At 33.9% G+C, this 22,500-nt stretch overlaps 1 protein-coding gene across 3 annotated transcripts in view; it reads left to right on the forward strand.

Moving 5' to 3' along the window:
• Pgant2 (polypeptide N-acetylgalactosaminyltransferase 2) overlaps positions 1–22,500 on the forward strand; it is a 415,237-nt gene that overhangs the window by 209,950 nt on the left and 182,787 nt on the right. For all 3 annotated transcript variants that reach the window (XM_068383494.1, XM_068383491.1, XM_068383492.1), the window contains one exon: positions 7,048–7,146. In XM_068383494.1, coding sequence (XP_068239595.1) covers positions 7,048–7,146 — 99 coding nt within the window. The remainder of the gene's footprint in view (positions 1–7,047; positions 7,147–22,500) is intronic.

Raw genomic sequence — 22,500 nt, forward strand, 5'->3', positions numbered from 1 at the left:
ATGATTCTTGGTTCTTTAGATTTATTTTCATCAAACTTCTAAAATTTTCTTAAATAATTCCTGATTTTTTACAATGGCTATCGTCAAAGATCAAAATTTTTCTTAAATAATTCCTGGATCTTTAGATTGATTATCATCAAACATCAAAATTTTTCTTAAATAATTCCTGGTTCTTTAGATTGATTATCATCAAACATCTAAATATTTCTTCACAGTGCAACTGCTGATTATTCTCCCATTTGTATCTACACACTAAATGTCCTCCCAAGCCCCATCGACTTGGCCTTTATGACCCAAATTCCATAAGTCCATAATTCCATTTTCATTCGCGGATTATTACATGATCTTAAAGGGGCCAAGTTAGCTCAGTTTTCGATTCATCCCATTTTGCTTTTCGCTGACTTTCGCATTGGTGTTCGTTTAGTTTGCATGAATATTTTGATTTCATGAAATTAAGCTTTTACTCGATCGTTTGCTTATCTTAATTTTCTGTTATGAGTTATGTGTTTTCTCGTAAAAGGCACCCAGGTATATCAAAGTTATGTCCAGGCACGGAGTCCCGTTATTTGTTGAAGGGAAATATTGGATATATCCTCACGTGTTGTTCTGAATCAAGAACAATAAGACCATATCTACGTTCTTTGTTTTCATATTTTCATTTTGTTTTACATTTCATTATTTGAAGCCTTGTGATCCCCCTTAGGGGGTGAGGTTAAGGAGGGCGACGAGCGTTCTTGGTGCACTGTCCCCTTTAATATATGGCTCCATAGTCCATACACGTTTTAGCCCTCTGCTTTAGCCCCTGTTCCAAGTTTCTTTCTTACATCTCGCTGTCTGATTTCTTTTAATTTTACTTCAAGGTCTAAGTGCGAGGTTTTCTTCCTATCGCATATCGCGGCTATATAACCACCTCAACTCCAGTGGTGGGCCATAAGGCCGAAATTCTTAAATACGTAAATCTTGTTGAGAGAATTCGGATATTTAAATGATGAGTGAGAACAACTATTTCATAGAATGTTGAGTTATTGTCACCATAATTATATTTATTCGTCTATAGTAAGTTAGTTTTTGCAGATGATACTACTCTCTTTGCAATAGGGATTGGACTGTAATGAGGAAGTTGCCTTTGCAAATGATACTACTCTACTGAGTTGCCTTTGCAGATGATACTATTCTACTGAGTTGCCTTTGCAGACGATACTACTCTACTGAGTTGCCTTTGCAGATGATACTTCTCCACTGGCAATAGTGATTGGTCGACAATGAGTGGCGTGTATGTGCAAAGGATACTATCTACTTGCAATAGAGGTTGACTGTAATGAGTGAGTTGTCTTTCCAGATGATACTACTCTACTGGCATCAGTGATTGGTCTATAATGAGTGAGGTTGTTTGTGCTGAGGATACTACTCTACTTGTAATAGTGATTGGACTAGAATGGGTGGGTTGCCTTTGTAGATGATACTACTCTACCTGCAGCAGTGATTGGTTTATAATGAGTGGCTTGTTTGTGCAGAGGATACTAATCGACTTGCAATAGTGATTGGACTGGAATGGTGTGTTGCCTTTGCAGATGATGCTACTCTACCTGCATTAGTGATTGGTCTATAATGAGTGGCTTGTTTTTTCCAGAGGATACTACTCTACTTAGAATAGGTTGTTTTTGCAGATGATACTACTCTATTTGCACTACAGACAAAAATGATGGGCTTATAATGATTAGTTTGTTTTTGGCAGGATGATACTACTCTGCCTACCAAAGTGATTTACCCATAATGAGCGAGTTGTTTGCGCCGAGGGATACTACTCTACTTGCATCTATGTCATCACCTTATTGTGAACCTTTGTTTGCTGAGTCTCTTGACAAAAATTATCTTCAATGATTGCATGTTGCAAATATTGGGAAATTTGATTTATCGCTAACAACACTCAAAACCACTATTCGTAATAAGCCTAGGACTTTCTATTCTTCACTTCTTTCTAATTTTTCTCTGCTTGTGTTATGCCTTAGAAAACAAACAAAAGAGATAATGACTACGTGTAGAGAGAGAGAGGAGAGGAGAGAGGAGAGGGAGAGGAGAGAGAGAGAAGAAACATCAGCTACGTGAGGAAATGGTGGGTTAGCCAAAGGTCATATCAGGGTACCTAAAGCAGATGATTATATTCATACTTTATTTATCTTGTATTTTATCCATTGAATGAATTTTATTCATTATATTACGCATAGCGAGAGGAGAGAGAGAGAGAGAGAGAGAGAGAGAGAGAAGATGATCTAGATAAACACATGTTTTGTGTTCTCAGTAAAGAAGAATAAAATAATTTTATAATAAACCATTATATCTTAGAGGATTTTACATGTTTGCTACAGACTGAAACTTGTGAAGTCTCGTTTCATATGTACGACCAGATGTGCACACATCTGTGTTATGTCAGAAATAGATTGGGAGATTTTATCACTTTATCCACTCTCAAACGATTAATGTACAAGAATATAATTTTCACAATAATTGTTATTCTTATTTTAGTAGTTGGTGTTGTTATTTTTATGGTGGTTGTCATTGTTATTACTAGGTAAGCAGCACCCTAGGTGGAAAAGCAGAATGCAAAAAAACTCATGATTTAAAAAGGAAAAGAAGTCCCAGTGCGGAAAGGAAACAGGAAAATAAATTAAGATACATGAAAAAATACCAAGATGAATAATTATGCCAAATTAAAAAATACGATCGAAAGAAGTATAAAACGAATGTATGTCAATAGCATACAGCCAAGGTCAATACATATATATTACTGTATACATACACCTTTTGTCCTTTGGTATTCTGCCGAAATTTGGGTAGATTTCAATTTTTTTCCATTTATGCAAGTGAATTGCAATTTATGCAATTTTACATTAGGTTTTTGAAATAAACAACATAAAACACTCCCGTTTAATTCTACTTAAATGCAAAATCCTCTCTGAATGAATTCATATGATCTAGAATATGGAATCAATTTATCTTTTTTTTTCTTACCGAAAAAAAGGATATTCCAAATATAAGAAAAAAATATTAAGTTTATTGCCTTGACATTTAGCATTGCTGTTTTCGCCTCTGTAATGTCAAGGTCTCGAGTATAAGTCGATCGCTCGACTTGACATTTTTGATATTTTGATGAAATTTTGATTTCAGGTGCAAACATGTTTTTTGTTTTCTAATTCATATTAGATTTGCGTATTTTGTTTAGTATTTGAATGGTTCCGCAAAATCCGCGTTTTAAATTATCGTACTTTAGCATTGAAAAATGTAATATAAATAAAAAAGAAATGCTCTTTTTTCTAATAATTCGTTGGTGTTTTTTCTCAATTCATGCATTACATAATGAAAGAAAAGCAATTTTATTCAAATAAAAACTTCACCTTTAGTGAATAAAGCTTATATGGCGATTACCTTAAAGATGTGATTTTATGATACAATCCCCTCCCCTTTTTTTTTTTTCTTCTGGTTTTTCATAATGAATATATGTTAATTTACATTAGTATGAAAAGTTCAGCAAAAGGGAAATTATTTCTTTTGATTACTTCTCTTATTAAGAAAAGGCCAAATAAGTGAACGTGACATCTGAAACTGTTTTTAAAGCTGTGACGTCACGTATGCGTCATTTACCTCTTATATTCCTGGTCCTCTGCCAATTTTTTTTTTTTTTTTTTTTTTTTTTTGACAAGCATACTTTTCAAGCGCTTTCGTGGTACGATATATTTTGTTTCTTGCGACGTAGATGACTCTGGATCAATCTCCTGTAAGTCAACAAGACTTGCTTGCCCACTGCTCTGAAAAGAAAACAAAAATAGATTAACTGTCCGTCCGCGTGGATTGTTGATACGTGGCCTTTATCTGGAACGTAGGCCTATCCGAATATGCCTACCTGTCAATCTGAAAATAATCAAAAGGCTCGTAAATTTTTATCTAAATCTACTCTAAAGATTCTTCTGTTAAGATTTCTTATTAATAGTAAAGGTCTGAAATGATGCAAGTCTATTGAACAACAGAAAATATAAGGATACGGATGGATTTAGTATTTCTTCAAGAGAATAAGGACATTTTTCTAACCAATAATTAAAAAAAAAAAAAAAAAAAAAAAAAAAAAAAAAAAAAAAAAAAAAAAAAAAAAAAAACGCGTATGATACCGCAGTATGAAATATGGCTACTCGATTTGTAATATTTTTTCTGCGTTCGCAGAAATTGGTCAAGGTTCCGACTATTTTCTTAGAAGTAGTAAGAACAGAAAACCTCTTATCTCTTTTAGTCCATGGAAACACTAGAGTCCTCTGGCGAAACTTCGGGGAAACTTCTAAATCTAAGTGTACACTATAGGAAAATAACACTTACTTTAAATTTACATTAATAATGAATAACCTGCCTACGAAAATCAAACTAAATTTATTTTGTATTCCATATGAATTCATATCTTATAACCTTTAATATATAGAAATGAACAAGTATTATTTTTAATATGTACTAAATGTCTGTCTATACGTAATTTTTGTATTCATTTGTATAACCTTCATTATATACTGTAGATGGTGAACAATATTATTTTCAATATGTACTTAAATGTCTGTCTAATATATATATATATATATATATACAATAGATATATACATATATATATATATATATATATATATTATTCTTTTGGCATAATTTAATTACAATGTAGATGTAAACAATATTACTGTCACCATGTACTCAATATGTCTAACGCCAATGGACGCAATAAATTGATTAAAACAAAAACCCATAAAACAACATACTTGAAGATTCAAGAAAACACTCTCCATCCAGTTCAGATTCTCATATTTACATGATAAGTAATTGCTAAGATTTCTTATTAATAGCAAAAGTCTGAAATTATGCATGCCTATTGAATTATAGAAAATATAAGGATACAAATGGATATATTTTTGGTATTTCTTAAAGGTAATAAGGACATTTTCTAACTAATAAAAAAAAGGTAACAAATGAAATACCAATAAGTTTGAGAACAGAAAATATACGTCTTTAAATTTAAAAACATATCTTGAGGTTGATACTATATGTAAACCTGAAAAAAAATCAATATATATATATGTATCAAATATATGTGTTTGGAGCCCTTGGGCTTATAGTATCTTGCTTTTCCAACTAGGGGTTGTAGCTTGGCTAGTAATAATAATAATAATAATAATAATAATAATAATAATAATAATAATAATAATAATAATAATAATGATAATAGTATCACACGAGAAAATACACAATACATTCATGTATGTTAGCTAGATGAATAGCAGACGATGCAAGTCTGTTGTTCTAATAGAAAGAAAGGGCGACAGCATGTTCCCAAAGACCAGCATCTTCATTCAGAGAGAGAGAGAGAGAGAGAGAGGAGAGAGAGAGAGAGATTTTGAAATGTCTCGCTAGTGCAAAAACATTTCCTAAGGCAAGAGAAAGAAAAGGAGAAAGATTGCTGGCACTGTGATGTGTATACAAATCGTTGAGAATTCTGAAACACGGTTTTAGAATTGACGGGTGGCCTAAAGGAAGAGATAAATTGGGTGTGTGATTTCATCTTCCGGTGTTAGCAAATCAGTGCGAATATGTTTTGCGAATTAAGTAGAAAGGCGTCGGTTATTTGAAAACTTTCTCGAGGGAGGGAGGTATTGAACGTGCGGTTATTGAATAGGAGAATGAGAACCTCGGTATTGAACGTGCTGTTATTGAATAAGGGAATGAGAACTTGTATTGAACGTGCAGTTATTGAATAGGAGAATGAAAACTTGTATTGAACGTGCAGTTATTGAATAGGAGAAGGAGAACTTGTATTGAACGTGCAGTTATTGAATAGGAGAATGAGAACTTTGTATTGAACGAGCAGTTATTGAATAGGAGAATGAGAACTTGTATTGAACGTGCAGTTATTGAATAGGAGAATGGGAACTTGTAATTGAACGTGCAGTTATTGAATAGGAGAATGAGAACTTGTATTGAACGTGCAGTTATTGAATAGGAGAATGAGACTTGAGATTTTTTATGTTTTATAGAAGGATTTTTTATTTTTTAATTTTTTTTATGGGATAGATACGTTATGTACGAACGTTTGACGTCCAAACGTTTCTCGTTAAAAACATTTTTTTTTTTTTAGTTTTAGAGATGATTAATTGGTGTTCCTCATCTTTCGCTGGTGGGAAAAACTTAATTTCCTTTTTTCAGATTGATGCAATTTTCTATTCTTATTCATTAAAAAGTAATTTCCCTTTTCATCATTGATGAAAATGTGGTTGTGCGTTTTTATAAATATAAGTTTTATTCTTTTTAATACACTCCGGAGGCTTTATAGAAATAAATTATTTTTGAGTTATGAAAAATTATAATTCCTCATATATTTTTATTTTCTCCATCCCTTTATGTGGGCAATAAAAAAGGGAAAAAAATTATATTGATGGTAATGGGCCTTGCATGTTAAACTTAATTAATAACCTTAAGAACCTCATTACTTCACCTTCATCTACACCATTTTTCACCATTTGACCCCCCCCCCCCTTTCACGGGTTCCAAAGATCTGGCGGCAATTTAAGTATTCTTGAAGCGTTTTAAACGTTATATAGGTGGTCTGTCACTATATCGTTTCGTGGAGTTATTTTCCTCTTGGTTAAAAGCACCTCAGTATTAATATTTGTTATTTAAAAGGGTTATGCTAAGATGTGGCTTTAATTTTAGTCTTTTATTATTGTTATCATTATTATTACTTGCTAAGCTACAACCCTAGTTGGAAAAGCAAGATGCTATAAGCCCAGGGCCCCAACAGGGAAAATAGCCCAGTGGGGAAAGGAAACAAGGAAAAATAATATATTTTAAGAACAATTACATTTAAATGAATATCTCCTATATAAAACTATGGAAACTTCTAGAAGCGTATTAAACATTAAAGATGCTGTTTGACCAAAGATCTTCCCATAGCTATCCAACTTCTCGAACTTGATCTTCTTCATTTAAGAACAGACCACCCAATAATGAGTATTTCTTCCATTGCAGGTGTCGTAAGAAAGAGTGGAAGACAGAACTGCCTCAGACCTCAGTCATCATCACCTTCCACAATGAGGCTCGCTCAACGCTCCTTCGAACTGTCGTCAGGTAAGGACCCCTGACGAAGGTGGGTTTTTTTTTTTTTTTTTTTTTTTTTTTTTCCGGGGGGGGGGGGGGGTTGCCGGTGTTGTTATTAACTTCTCTAATTGGGAAAAAACGTAGGACATTATGAATTTTAATAGTTGTTTTATCCAAGAAAAACATATGTACACTTAAAAATTTTGCGTTAAAAAAAAAACGTATTAAATGCCTGGCAACATTTATTCCAGGATTTTTACTATTTAAAAAACGGATATATTGACGTAAAACGAGTGATATTACCGTCACACCAACCCGTGATGGATCATAACAAACTTAGGTAAAATTACGGTCGCCTGTATTTTACTGAAATACGGTTGAGAACTATATTTTTTACGGAGAATTTCCGATTAAAATTACGGTGTTTTTTTTATACTGTGTAGGTGCATCTTTGAATGTGCAGCACACGAATATTTAATAAATAATACGCTCTCTTTTTTTAAGTTTCATGGCTAGTGTATTTACGCAGAATAAGGCGTAATTCTGGTCCTTGCCCCAAAAGCACAATTTATGTGAAATAGTTGAAAAACGTTGACTTGAACACATCATTAAAACAGGACAAAATTATTGAGGCTGTGGTAATTTTTTCCATTTTATGCAATTGTTTATAGTTATAAACGTTCTTACCAATTATCATATTTGGTCTTTAAAGATATTCTATTAAAAGTAGGTTATTTGGCAGTTGTTGTAAATTTATGTTTTTTCTTATCTTTTTTTATAAATATGAAAGAATATTTTAGGCCGGGTAAAACATTATTCAGCCATGACTACTATCAAAACATTTTTTTATATACTTGAAATATCCTGCTTCCTGCCTGATATATTTCTCTCTCTCTCTCTCTCTCTCTCCTCTCCTCCTCTCTCTCTCTCTCTCTCTCAATTCTTAAAGGTAATATGCTTTTCCCTAACTTCCTTTTTTTTCTTGAGTTTTTTACTATGTTATTTTTTCCCTTAAAGGTGATGCTCTCCTGCCTTGAAGCTCTCTTTCTCTCTCTACCATGTCTTTCCCGTTGAACGACCTATATATTTTATCCTATTTCTGTTTGCTTTGGTTATGAGTTTGGAGTCAAAGCTTCTCTCTCTCTCTCTCTCTCTCTCTCTCTCTCTCACTTGGTTCCATCTGAGTAGTAGATATCCAGGAAAAGTCCTGAAATCAAGAGGTTATAATGAGAGAGAGAGAGAGAGAGAGAGAGAGAGAGAGAGAGAGAGAGAGTTTGATAAGAAAAGTCGAGTTTCCCTCGTCTCTCTCTCTCTCTCTGTCTCTCTCTCCTCTCTCTCTCTCTCTCTCTCTCTCTCCTCACTTGGTTCCATCTGACTATTAGATATCAAACAAAAAAGTCCTGAAATTGATATTTAGAGGTGTGTGTGTGTGTGTGTGTGTGTGTGTGTGAGAGAGAGAGAGAGAGAGAGAGGAGAGAGAGAGAGAGAGAGAGTTTGATAAGAAAAGTCGAGTTTCCCTCGTCTTATTATCTCCATCCTTCATACTGCCAAACGAATCCCTCTTTAATTAAATGGAAAGTCACTTGGAGTTAATTTTCTCATATTCACAAAGATTTCTCTCTCTCTCTCTCTCTCTCTCTCTCTCTCTCTCTCTCTCTCGACTGTTTTGAATATTTATTGAGTTATTCTCGTAATAAAAGCAACAGAAGAAACATGTGATGTTTACACAAAATCATCCATTTTACTATTCGTTCTCCAACTCTCAGCTGTAAAAGGAACGGAAGATATAGGGAGAATGGAAGAAAGGAAGGAAATGAAGAATAAGAAACATGCTAGAGAGGAAGGAGAATCAGGGAGGGGGGCTTAGGATTGTGGGTAGGAGTGAAGGGGGCGGGGGGGGGGGGGGTTAGGAGTAGGAGATGGAAGCATCCAATCTCGTCGTCTTGTCTCCACACTTGTATTTTCCACGAGCTTTTATTTTTCCCTTAATGGAGTTGGGTCCCGAGTAGTACGTGGGAATTAATTTGAAGCTTTTGCATGCAATTTACAACCCAGTAGTGCTTCAAGAGGCGGGGTGGGGGGCTGAAGGGGGCTGATGGTAGGCTGAGGGTGGGGTGGGGTGGGGGGGTTGTTGTTATGCAATCGGGTGGGACACCAACGCCACCTAGTCTTTTGATACTGAACATTCCCAGACTTTGGGGTGGGGTGGGTGGGTGGGGTGGGGGGGGGGGTTTCCTTCATTATGTTTTTAGCTATAATGTTCATTCTCATATTTTTTATGTTATTTTTTGTAATTTTCATCTCAGAGTGGCTCTTATACTGATTATTATTATCTGGTTTATAGCTGTACTCTTATAATATAGCAGTTATAATCATTTTAATAATGTTCAGGGTGATGTGAATTACACCAAAGTTTATGGGACAGTATTCAATTTCTTTTACTTTCTAGAGTTTTATTATAAGATTTTGATATTTTCGTCACATAAAAATAAAAAAGCTTTCTCAGTCTCGAAATGAAGTTTGGCGTTGTCAATCTGATGAATTCAGAGTTGTAAAATCTATTTGAGTGATGGAAATGTAGTTGAATAAGTCATATATTTTGTCTCGCGAATGAGGGAAAAATTAGATTTTTTCATCCTTTCTATGTTTGAGGGAAATGATTATTTCCTAAATCATTCTATATATGGGTACGGAAACTTAAATTTTTTAATGCAATTAATTTTGTATGAGTTAAAAAAGTTGAATCATTTTACAGTTGTGATATCTAGAATTTTTTAACGCATTATTTTGGTTGAGTTAAAAAAGTTGATTCATTTTACAGTAGTAAAATCTAGAATTTTTTAACGCATTATTTTGATTAAGTTAAAGAAGTTGAATAATTTTACAGTTGTGAAATCTAGCATTTTTTTAACGCATTATTTTGGATGAGTTAAAAAATTTGAATCATTTTACGTTTGTAAAATCTAGAATTTACTTTACGTTATATATATAGAGGCAAATCTAGTCTATCCTTCTTTTTCTATTTTAATGCCGATCGAAGTGTTCTTCTGACAGCGTCTCAAGAATAGGTGAAATATATATTTCATAATATCGTCTCGGAGTTTAATTTAGGACGATAAAGAACCACCCCGATTTCTGTCATAGTATTGTTTGTCTTCTGCGATGACGCTGAAGATCTCGACGTCAGGGATACTTATATATTTTTTTTTCTTCTTTTTTTCATCCCTGAAATCATAAGTTTATTCCTCGTTAGCGTCAGGGATACTATTTGAAATCGAAGGTTAATTCCTCTACAGCGTCAGGGATACTGTTTTTTTTTCCTCCTGAAATCAAAAGTTTATTCCTCGTTAGCGTCAAGGATACTGTTTTTTTCTGAAATCGAAGGTTTATTCCTCTATAGCGTCAGGGATACTGTTTTTTTTTCCTTCTGAAATCAAAAGTTTATTCCTCGTTAGCGTCAAGGTTACTGTTTTTTTCCTCCTGAAATCAAAAGTTTATTCCTCGTTAGCGTCAGGGATACTGGTTTTTTTTTTCTGAAATCGAAAGTTTATTCCTCATTAGCGTCAGGGATACTATTTTTTTCTGAAATCGAAGGTTTATTCTTCTACAGCGTCAGGGATATTTTTCTTTTTTTTACCTCTTGAAATCAAAAGTTTATTCCTCGTTAGCGTCACGGTTTCTGTTTTTTTTTTTTTAAAATCGAAGGTTTATTCCTCGTCAGGGATACTGTTTTTTTTTTTACCTCCTGAAATCAAAAGTTTATTCCTCGTTAGCGTTACGGTTACTGTTTTTTTTTTTTTAATCGAAGGTTTATTCCTCGTCAGGGATACTGTTTTTTTTTTTTTTAATCGAAGGTTTATTCCTCGTCAGGGATACTGTTTTTTTTTTTTTTAATCGAAGGTTTATTCCTCGTCAGGGATACTGTTTTTTTTTTTTTAATCGAAGGTTTATTCCTCGTCAGGGATACTGTTTTTTTTTTTTTTAATCGAAGGTTTATTCCTCGTCAGGGATACTGTTTTTTTTTTTTTAATCGAAGGTTTATTCCTCGTCAGGGATACTGTTTTTTTTTTTTTAATCGAAGGTTTATTCCTCGTCAGGGATACTGTTTTTTTTTTTTTTAATCGAAGGTTTATTCCTCGTCAGGGATACTGTTTTTTTTTTTTTTTAATCGAAGGTTTATTCCTCGTTCAGGGATACTGTTTTTTTTTTTTTTAATCGAAGGTTTATTCCTCGTCAGGGATACTGTTTTTTTTTACCTCCTGAAATCAAAAGTTTATTCCTCGTTAGCGTTACGGTTACTGTTTTTTTTTTTTAAATCGAAGGTTTATTCCTCGTCAGGGATACTGTTTTTTTTTTTTACCTCCTGAAATCAAAAGTTTATTCCTCGTTAGCGTTACGGTTACTGTTTTTTTTTTTTTTAATCGAAGGTTTATTCCTCGTCAGGGATACTGTTTTTTTTTTTTTTAATCGAAGGTTTATTCCTCGTCAGGGATACTGTTTTTTTTTTTTTAATCGAAGGTTTATTCCTCGTCAGGGATACTGTTTTTTTTTTTTTTAATCGAAGGTTTATTCCTCGTCAGGGATACTGTTTTTTTTTTTTTTAATCGAAGGTTTATTCCTCGTCAGGGATACTGTTTTTTTTTTTTTTTAATCGAAGGTTTATTCCTCGTCAGGGATACTGTTTTTTTTTTTTTTAATCGAAGGTTTATTCCTCGTCAGGGATACTGTTTTTTTTTACCTCCTGAAATCAAAAGTTTATTCCTCGTTAGCGTTACGGTTACTGTTTTTTTTTTTTTTAATCAAAGGTTTATTCCTCGTCAGGGATACTGTTTTTTTTTTTTTTTTTTAATCGAAGGTTTATTCCTCGTCAGGGATACTGTTTTTTTTTTTTACCTCCTGAAATCAAAAGTTTATTCCTCGTTAGCGTCACGGTTACTGTTTTTTTTTTTAATCGAAGGTTTATTCCTCGTCAGGGATACTGTTTTTTTTTTTTTTTTTTTTAATCGAAGGTTTATTCCTCGTCAGGGATACTGTTTTTTTTTTACCTCCTGAAATCAAAAGTTTATTCCTCGTTAGCGTCACGGTTACTGTTTTTTTTTTTTTTTAATCGAAGGTTTATTCCTCGTCAGGGATACTGTTTTTTTTTTTTAACCTCCTGAAATCAAAAGTTTATTCCTCGTTAGCGTCACGGTTACTGTTTTTTTTTTTTTTTTTAATCGAAGGTTTATTCCTCGTCAGGGATACTGTTTTTTTTTTTACCTCCTGAAATCAAAAGTTTATTCCTCGTTAGCGTCACGGTTACTGTTTTTTTTTTTTTTTTTAATCGAAGGTTTATTCCTCGTCAGGGATACTGTTTTTTTTTTTTACCTCCTGAAATCAAAAGTTTATTCCTCGTTAGCGTTACGGTTACTGTTTTTTTTTTTAATCGAAGGTTTATTCCTCGTCAGGGATAGTTTTTTTTTTTTTTTTTTTTTTTTTTTTAATCGAAGGTTTATTCCTCGTCAGGGATACTGTTTTTTTTTTTTACCTCCTGAAATCAAAAGTTTATTCCTCGTTAGCGTTACGGTTACAGTTTTTTTTTTTTTTTTAATCGAAGGTTTATTCCTCGTCAGGGATACTGTTTTTTTTTTTTACCTCCTGAAATCAAAAGTTTATTCCTCGTTAGCGTCACGGTTACTGTTTTTTTTTTTTTTTAATCGAAGGTTTATTCCTCGTCAGGGATACTGTTTTTTTTTTTTTAACCTCCTGAAATCAAAAGTTTATTCCTCGTTAGCGTCACGGTTACTGTTTTTTTTTTTTTTTTAATCGAAGGTTTATTCCTCGTCAGGGATACTGTTTTTTTTTTTTACCTCCTGAAATCAAAAGTTTATTCCTCGTTAGCGTCACGGTTACTGTTTTTTTTTTTTTTTTTAATCGAAGGTTTATTCCTCGTCAGGGATACTGTTTTTTTTTTTACCTCCTGAAATCAAAAGTTTATTCCTCGATAGCGTTACGGTTACTGTTTTTTTTTTTTTTTTTTTTTGAATCGAAGGTTTATTCCTCGTCAGGGATACTGTTTTTTTTTTTTTTTTTTAATCGAAGGTTTATTCCTCGTCAGGGATACTGTTTTTTTTTTTTTTACCTCCTGAAATCAAAAGTTTATTCCTCGTTAGCGTTACGGTTACTGTTTTTTTTTTTTAATCGAAGGTTTATTCCTCGTCAGGGATACTGTTTTTTTTTTTTTTTTTTTAATCGAAGGTTTATTCCTCGTCAGGGATACTGTTTTTTTTTTTTTTTACCTCCTGAAATCAAAAGTTTATTCCTCGTTAGCGTCACGGTTACTGTTTTTTTTTTCTTTTTTAATCGAATGTTTATTCCTCGTCAGGGATACTGTTTTTTTTTTTTTTTTACCTCCTGAAATCAAAAGTTTATTCCTCGTTAGCGTTACGGTTACTGTTTTTTTTTTTTTTAATCGAAGGTTTATTCCTCGTCAGGGATACTGTTTTTTTTTTTTTTTTTTTTTAATCGAAGGTTTATTCCTCGTCAGGGATACTGTTTTTTTTTACCTCCTGAAATCAAAAGTTTATTCCTCGTTAGCGTTACGGTTACTGTTTTTTTTTTTTTTTTTTTTAATCGAAGGTTTATTCCTCGTCAGGGATACTGTTTTTTTTTTTTTACCTCCTGAAATCAAAAGTTTATTCCTCGTTAGCGTCACGGTTACTGTTTTTTTTTTCTTTAATCGAAGGTTTATTCCTCGTCAGGGATACTGTTTTTTTTTTACCTCCTGAAATCAAAAGTTTATTCCTCGTTAGCGCTACGGTTACTGTTTTTTTTTTTTTTTTTTAATCGAAGGTTTATTCCTCGTCAGGGATACTGTTTTTTTTTTTTTTTTTTTTAATCGAAGGTTTATTCCTCGTCAGGGATACTGTTTTTTTTTTTTTTTACCTCCTGAAATCAAAAGTTTATTCCTCGTTAGCGTTACGGTTACTGTTTTTTTTTTTTTTTTTAATCGAAGGTTTATTCCTCGTCTGGGATACTGTTTTTTTTTTTTAACCTCCTGAAATCAAAAGTTTATTCCTCGTTAGCGTCACGGTTACTGTTTTTTTTTTTTTTTTTTAATCGAAGGTTTATTCCTCGTCAGGGATACTGTTTTTTTTTTTTACCTCCTGAAATCAAAAGTTTATTCCTCGTTAGCGTCACGGTTACTGTTTTTTTTTTTTTTTTTTTAATCGAAGGTTTATTCCTCGTCAGGGATACTGTTTTTTTTTTTACCTCCTGAAATCAAAAGTTTATTCCTCGTTAGCGTCACGGTTACTGTTTTTTTTTTTTAATCGAAGGTTTATTCCTCGTCAGGGATACTGTTTTTTTTTTTTTACCTCCTGAAATCAAAAGTTTATTCCTCGTTAGCATCACGGATACTTTTTTTTTTTTTCTTTTTTTTTTAATCGAAGGTTTATTCCTCGTCAGGGTTACTGTTTTTTTTTTTTTGAAGTCGAAAGTTTATTCCTCATCAGCACCAGGGATAGTGGTTTTTTTTTTTTTTTTTTTTTTTTTTTTTTTTTTTTTTTTGCCTGAAATCAAAAGTTTATTCTACGTCCGAATCATCTTCGTCAGGATCGGGACAAATGGCTGCTAATCCGGTGACACTTAATGACGCCAATATAATGAGAGAGAGAGAGAGAGAGAGAGAGAGAGAGAGAGAGAGAGAGAGAAAAGTATAATTATGATTACCCTCCGTTGGCTTTCAAGTCTCATTTTCACCCATTACTCTTTAAACTAAACAACTAAGGATTTTTACAAAGGATGAATTTGAATAGTTTTTTTTATTTTATATCTTTTATTGTTTTTAAAATCATAGATTTATATAAATACTCCTTCGAATGCTTTACTATTTTGCTTTTCTATTTCACTTTGATTTGGAATTCTTCTCTTGACAAAGTTAGGTAGAATTACGAACATGAATTGTATATAAGATGTCACTAAGATTTACAAATCAATACTATTATTATTATTATTATTATTATTATTATTATTATTATTATTATTATTATTATTATAATTATTATTATTATTACTTGCTACGCTACAACCCTAGTTGGAAAAGTAGGATGCTACAAGCCCAAAGGCTCCACCAGGGAAAACAGCCTAGTGAGGAAAGGAAACAAAGAAAAATAGAATATTTTAAGAATAGTAATAACATAGAAATAATTATTTCCTATATAAACTATAAATAAATAGGGAATGGTTTAGTTCTGTGAATAGATGTATATTCTGAGATAACGATTAATCAAAATATAGAGATGAATTCAGTGAATGTATAATTATAGTAATTGTCTTGGGCATTCATATTAGCTTCGATAAATTTGAAGATTGGGGCCTGGATTGCACCATCTGGCTGAGAGGGAGATCACTGCATAATAGCAATTCTCAACTGCAAGACATGAGAGAGAGAGAGAGAGAGAGAGAGAGAGAGAGCCAACTTCGAGTGGAAGAGACTCAATTCGTTAAGATTATTCTCTATAATGAAGAGAGAGAGAGAGAGAGAGAGAGAGAGAGAGAGAGAGAGCCAACTTCGAGTGGAAGAGACTCTCAATTCGTTAAGATTATTCTCTATAATGAAGCTGGAGGTCTCAGCCCTCAGGATTAATTTTTATCCAGAATAGGATTAGACAAATTCTCTGTCTTCTCAAAGTAATGCCTCCGTGTTTGGTTGTTTAGTTGGGTTTGATTACTACCACTTAATTTTGATAAAGTTATGCAGGTAGACAGTGGAAAAACATCGAACTGTTTTTTTTTTTTTTTTTTTTTTTTTTTCTCAAAATTATCCCCATCAGTCTTCAAGCTTGTTCCTTCCATGCCATTAATGTTTAAAGGTACTACCTTATAAATGGTAGAGGCTACGTCTTCGAGACCGACCCTACATATGTATGTATGAACATGATCCACCCAAGCCAGGACCAGGGAAGGCCAGGGAATGGCTGCCGATGAATGAGCGGGTAAGTCTATGGGCTCCCCCCAAACTCTCCCCCCTCCGCACAATAACGGTGAAGTTGCTGGTACTTTTGGAAATTAATTCTGTAATATTTAAGCTGAATCTGAGGCGGATCTGGAAGTCGTGTTTGAATTTACGTATGAAAACGGAAGTCGTTCTTAATATACCGAGGAAAAAAGAAGTCGTTGTTTTAATTTACCCTTGAAAATAAAAGGTGTTTGAATTTACTTAGGAAAATAGAAGCCGTGTTTAAATTTGCTTAGGAAAATGGAAGCCGTGTTTAAATTTACCCATGAAAAGGGAAGTCGTGTTTAAATTTACCCATGAAAAGGAAAGTGTTTGAATTTATCCAGGAAAATAGAAATTTTGTGTGAATTTACATAGGAAAATAGAAATTATGTTTGAATTTACATAGGAAAATAGATTTTTTTTTTAATTTACCTGGGAAAGTGGACATTGTTTTTTAATTTACCTAGGAATATAGAAATTGTGTTTGATTTAACATAGGAAAATACTGGGGGTTAAAAATAAAGAAACATTTGAATTGGGATTTTACATAAAAATATGGTGTAGTCTCCGTGGAAAGAATAAGGTGAAATCGAAATATGCATATTGCAAAAATAGAAGCAAATCAGAGAGACATTCTTCAAAGTTGTGGTGGCCGATATGGTAACGTCCCTGACTGGTGAACGCCAGACTGGGGTTCGAGTTCCGCTCAAATTCCTTAGTTCCTTTTGTCGCTGCAACCTTGTCATCCTTGTGAGCTAAGGATGGGTGGTTTGGGGGAGCTTATAGGTATGTGCAGCCACTGTCTGGCCCTCCTTGGTCCTAGCTTGAGTGGAGAGGGGCCTTGGGCTCTGATCATATGTATATATGGTCCGTCTCTAGGGCATTGTCCTGCTCGATAGGGCAATGTCACTGTCCCTTGCCCCTGCCATTCACGAGCGACCTTTAAACTTTTAAGCGCAGAAGAAATGGTAAAAAGGACAACGAGTAAAAGATTCATCATAGTATTTTGAGATTATTTTTCCTGCCGTTCATGTGTGGCCTTCAAACCTTTAAGTGGCAATCCATTGCCGCAGTCTGCACGAAAGCTATGCTGGCAGATCGAACAGGAAATGCAATTTGGTGCAATGTGATTTCCCTTCAATGTTTTCAAGGGATTTTCACCTGGAATCTTCCTTCTTACTTGTGGCAGTTTGTGTTCGCCAGTCATTTCTTAAAGACGACGCCTCTGCCTGTATTTTCAAGTTATAAAAGTTCTTTCAAATTACTCTTCCATCTTCTAACGTTAATGATCTGGAAAAATCATAATGATTAGACATGTGGTAATAATAATTATTGGTTAGTTTCATTTTTACATTCAAAGTGCTGACTAAAATTATTTGTCTTTAGAAGATAAATATTAGAACGTCTCCATGAGACCAAAACTTGAGTAATTAGTAATTAATTGTTTTATTTCTCTTACACAAATTCTGATCGCCTTAGATATTGAAATTTATGTTGATACGACTTAATATTCTTTGCCTATTTTCGCTAATTGATTTTAGATTAGGTGTCTTTTGTCAGTAAGGGGCCTTCCATCAGGGCACCCCATAAAGAATCTACCTAATCAACTGAGACTCTCTCTCTCTCTCTCTCTCTCTCTCTCTCTCTCTCTCTCTCTCTCTCTCTCTCTCTCTCTCTCTCTCTCTCTTTTTCAATACAATCGCACCATACGCTTAATTCCATACGCCGAAGCGTAAGGCGTTATTACTATCCGTACCTCCCAAAGACTTAACGTTGTTAGGAGATGAAGCGTAATGGCAGCGACGCCAGTTCATCAGACTAATCAATCAATAGCAACGCATAATAACCATCCTCTTTAAGGGCCACAAGCATCCTCCCACAAGTATTATCATAAGGTCAACGCCCCTTTATCTGTCAGGTTCAATGACCACTTCTGCCCCTCCTTCGTATTTCTCTGTTCGCAATGTTTATTATTATTATTATTATTATTATTATTATTATTATTATTATTATTATTGTTGTTGTTGTTGTTGTTGTTGTTGTTGTTGTTGTTGTTGTTATTATTATTGTTATTATTATTAGTATTATTATTATTATTACTTGCTAAGCTACAACCCTACTTGGAAAAGCAAGATGCTATAAGCCCAGGGGCCCCAAGAGGGAAAATAGCCCAGTGAGGAAAGGAAACACGGAAAAATAAAATATTTTAAGAAGAGTAACAACATTGAAATAGATATTTCCTATATAAACTATAAAAACTTTAACAAAACAAGAAGAAGAGAAATTAGATAGAATAGTGTGCACGAGTGTACCCTCAAGCAAGAGAACTCTAACCCAAGACTGTGGAAGACCATGGTACAGAGGCGATGGCACTACCCAAGACTAGAGAACAATGGTTTGATGTTGTTTTCTGATTGGTCGGGTCACCCTGCCTTTGCTTGTTTGCAGATACTCATCACTTACGATTTATTTGTTCGCCATTCTTACGTCTAGAAATAAAGGCATACATTATTTAATGGAATGCACTGCGTGAGAAGAATTGCATTACATAAAAACAATATTACTTTAAAGAAAATTTTTACTTAGTAATTGATACTTTGCATTCATTGCATCATAGAAGGTACAGCGAATGGAGGCAATAAATTATACCTGTTTATATTTTCATGTAAATATGGTTATGTCGATACATGCACACGTAGTTGTAAAATCTAATATGACATGAAAACGAACGAGGAGAAAAAATTAGTAATAATAATAATAATAATAATAATAATAATAATAATAATAATAATAATAATAATTAAAATAATAATAATAATGATAATAATAATAATAACAATAATGATAATAATAATAATAGTAATAATAATAATAATAATAATAATGATAAATAGTAATAATAATTATAATAATAATAATAATAAGGGATAAATCTAAAACTTTACATGCATTAGCACAACAATTAGGAAAAGCTTTGCTTTGAATTTATCAGGATATTTAACAGATTGTGGTGTCCTATTGGAAGCGTCCCTGCCTTGTGCTCACCGGACTGGAGTTCGAGTCTCGCTCAAACTCGATAGTTCTTTGGTCGCTGCAACCTCACCATCCTTGTGAGCTAAGGATGGGGGTTTTAGGGGAGCCTATAGATCTGACTGCTGAATTATAGACAGTCATCGCCTAGCCCTCCCTGGTCCAAACGTGGGTGGAGAGGGATCTTGGACGCTGATAGTCAGTTTCTAGGGCATAATTCTGCTAGCTAAGAAAATGTCACTGTCCCTTGCCCCCGCCATTAATGAGCTGAACGTCAGAAATGATCGTTTTATTTCCTCAGATTAACCTCAATTAATGATGCTCTCTTGAGTCATCAATGGTAATTTATTGAACAGAAGTCAATTAGATTATTACCTTTTATGTTCAGTTAACGGAATCATGTCAGAGATTATCATCCTGTCTTTCTGTGGTCGGGAAACGATATTGATTTATCAAGACATGGAGATTTTTTTTTTTTTTTTTTTTTTTTTTTTTTTTTTTTTATATATATATGGATGAAACGTTCAGTCAGGTACGTGGAATAACACTCAAGTCTCCTTGATGGCAAAATTGAATTATATCTATTCCTTGGGAAATTAAAAGATTAATGGAATTATAACTACTTTCATAAAAAAAAATGAAAAAAAAAAATTGCTACTCGTTTCTAATATAACGGAATTATTCTCAAGCCTTTCTAAAAAAGGGGAATTTTAGCAACTTCATTCTGAGTGAAAATAAAAAAAAAAAAAGGAATTTAAGCATCTTAAAAAATTTGAACATATCTATAGTTGTCTGTGAGATGCATGAATGAAACTGCACCTTGAAAGTGACATAAAAAAAAGCACCCAGAAAATATAGCTGCAGTTATCGGTAGGGCATTGTTGGATTTATAGTTGTATTTCTTCACCTATTCGCATGAAAATATAACTTTAACTTTTCGAAAGGCATGAGAAGATATAGCTGCATCTCTGAAAGCCACCCAGAAATGTGATTATTAAAACGCTAGTGTAATTATAGCTATGATTTTATGTAAGTCCCATTGAAATATAACTGACTTCTTGAAAGGCATTCGAGAAAATGGCTGTGCCTCTTCAAGATGCCCTTACAACTCCATAGCTTCACCTTTCTAGCAAGATAACAGCTGTATCCTTACAACTTTCTAACAAGATAACAGCTGTGTCCTTGCAACTTTCTAACAAGATAACAGCTGTATCCTTACAACTTTCTAACAAGATAACAGCTGTGTCCTTGCAACTTTCTAACAAGATAAACAGCTGTATCCTTGCAACTTTCTAACAAGATAACAGCTGTGTCCTTGCAACTTTCTAAGAAGATAACAGCTGTGTCCTTACAACTTTCTAACAAGATAACAGCTGTGTCCTTGCAACTTTCTAACAAGATAGCAGCTGTGTCCTTACAACTTACTAACAAGGTAACAGCTGTGTCCTTACAACTTTCTAACAAGGTAACAGCTGTGTCCTTACAACTTACTAACAAGGTAACAGCTGTGTCCTTGCAACTTTCTAACAAGATAGCAGCTGTGTCCTTACAACTTTCTAACAAGATAACAGCTGTGTCCTTGCAACTTTCTAACAAGATAGCAGCTGTGTCCTTACAACTTACTAACAAGATAGCAGCTGTGTCCTTGCAACTTACTAACGAGATAACAGCTGTGTCCTTGCAACTTTCTAACAAGATAGCAGCTGTGTCCTTACAACTTACTAACGAGATAGCAGCTGTGTCCTTACAACTTACTAACAAGATAACAGCTGTATCCTTACAACTTTCTAACAAGATAACAGCTGTGTCCTTACAGCTTTCTAACAAGATAACAGCTGTGTCCTTACAACTTTCTAACAAGATAACAGCTGTGTCCTTACAACTTTCTAACAAGATAGCAGCTGTGTCCTTGCAACTTACTAGCAAGATAACAGCTGTGTCCTTACAACTTACTAACAAGATAACAGCTGTGTCCTTACAACTTTCTAACAAGATAACAACTGTGTCCTTACAACTTACTAACAAGATAACAGCTGTGTCCTTACAACTTTCTAACAAGATAACAGCTGTGTCCTTACAACTTACTAACAAGATATCAGCTGTGTCCTTACGACTTACTAACAAGATAACAGCTGTGTCCTTGCAACTTTCTAACAAGATAACAGTTGTATCCTTACAACTTTCTTACAAGATAACAGCTGTGTCCTTACAACTTTCTAACAAGATAACAGCGGTATCCTTACAACTTTCTAACAAGATAACAACTGTGTCCTTACAACTTTCTAACAAGATAACAGCTGTGTCCTTACAACTTTCTAACAAGATAACAGCTGTATCCTTACAACTTTCTAACAAGATAACAACTGTATCCTTGCAACTTTCTATCAAGATAACAGCTGTGTCCTTACAATTTTTCTAACAAGATAACATCTGTATCCTTACAACTTTCTAACAAGATAACAGCTGTATCCTTGCAACTTTCTAACAAGATAACAGCGGTGTCCTTACAACTTTCTAACAAGATAACAGCTGTGTCCTTGCAACTTTCTAACAAGATAACAGCGGTGTCCTTACAACTTTCTAACAAGATAACAGCTGTGTCCTTGCAACTTTCTAACAAGATAACAGCGGTGTCCTTACAACTTTCTAACAAGATAACAGCTGTGTCCTTGCAACTTTCTAACAAGATAACAGCGGTGTCCTTACAACTTTCTAACAAGATAACAGCTGTGTCCTTGCAACTTTCTAACAAGATAACAGCGGTGTCCTTACAACTTTCTATCAAGATAACAGCTGTGTCCTTGCAACTTTCTAACAAGATAACAGCGGTGTCCTTACAACTTTCTAACAAGATAACAGCTGTGTCCTTGCAACTTTCTAACAAGATAACAGCGGTGTCCTTACAACTTTCTAACAAGATAACAGCTGTGTCCTTGCAACTTTCTAACAAGATAACAGCGGTGTCCTTACAACTTTCTAACAAGATAACAGCTGTGTCCTTGCAACTTTCTAACAAGATAACAGCGGTGTCCTTACAACTTTCTAACAAGATAACAGCTGTGTCCTTGCAACTTTCTAACAAGATAACAGCGGTGTCCTTACAACTTTCTAACAAGATAACAGCTGTGTCCTTGCAACTTTCTAACAAGATAACAGCGGTGTCCTTACAACTTTCTATCAAGATAACAGCTGTATCCTTGCAACTTTCTAACAAGATAACAGCGGTGTCCTTACAACTTTCTAACAAGATAACAGCTGTATCCTTGCAACTTTCTAACAAGATAACAGCGGTGTCCTTACAACTTTCTAACAAGATAACAGCTGTGTCCTTGCAACTTTCTAACAAGATAACAGCGGTGTCCTTACAACTTTCT

This window comes from Palaemon carinicauda, chromosome 11 (genome assembly GCF_036898095.1).
Source record: "Palaemon carinicauda isolate YSFRI2023 chromosome 11, ASM3689809v2, whole genome shotgun sequence".
Classification (NCBI taxonomy): Eukaryota; Metazoa; Arthropoda; class Malacostraca; order Decapoda; family Palaemonidae; genus Palaemon; species Palaemon carinicauda.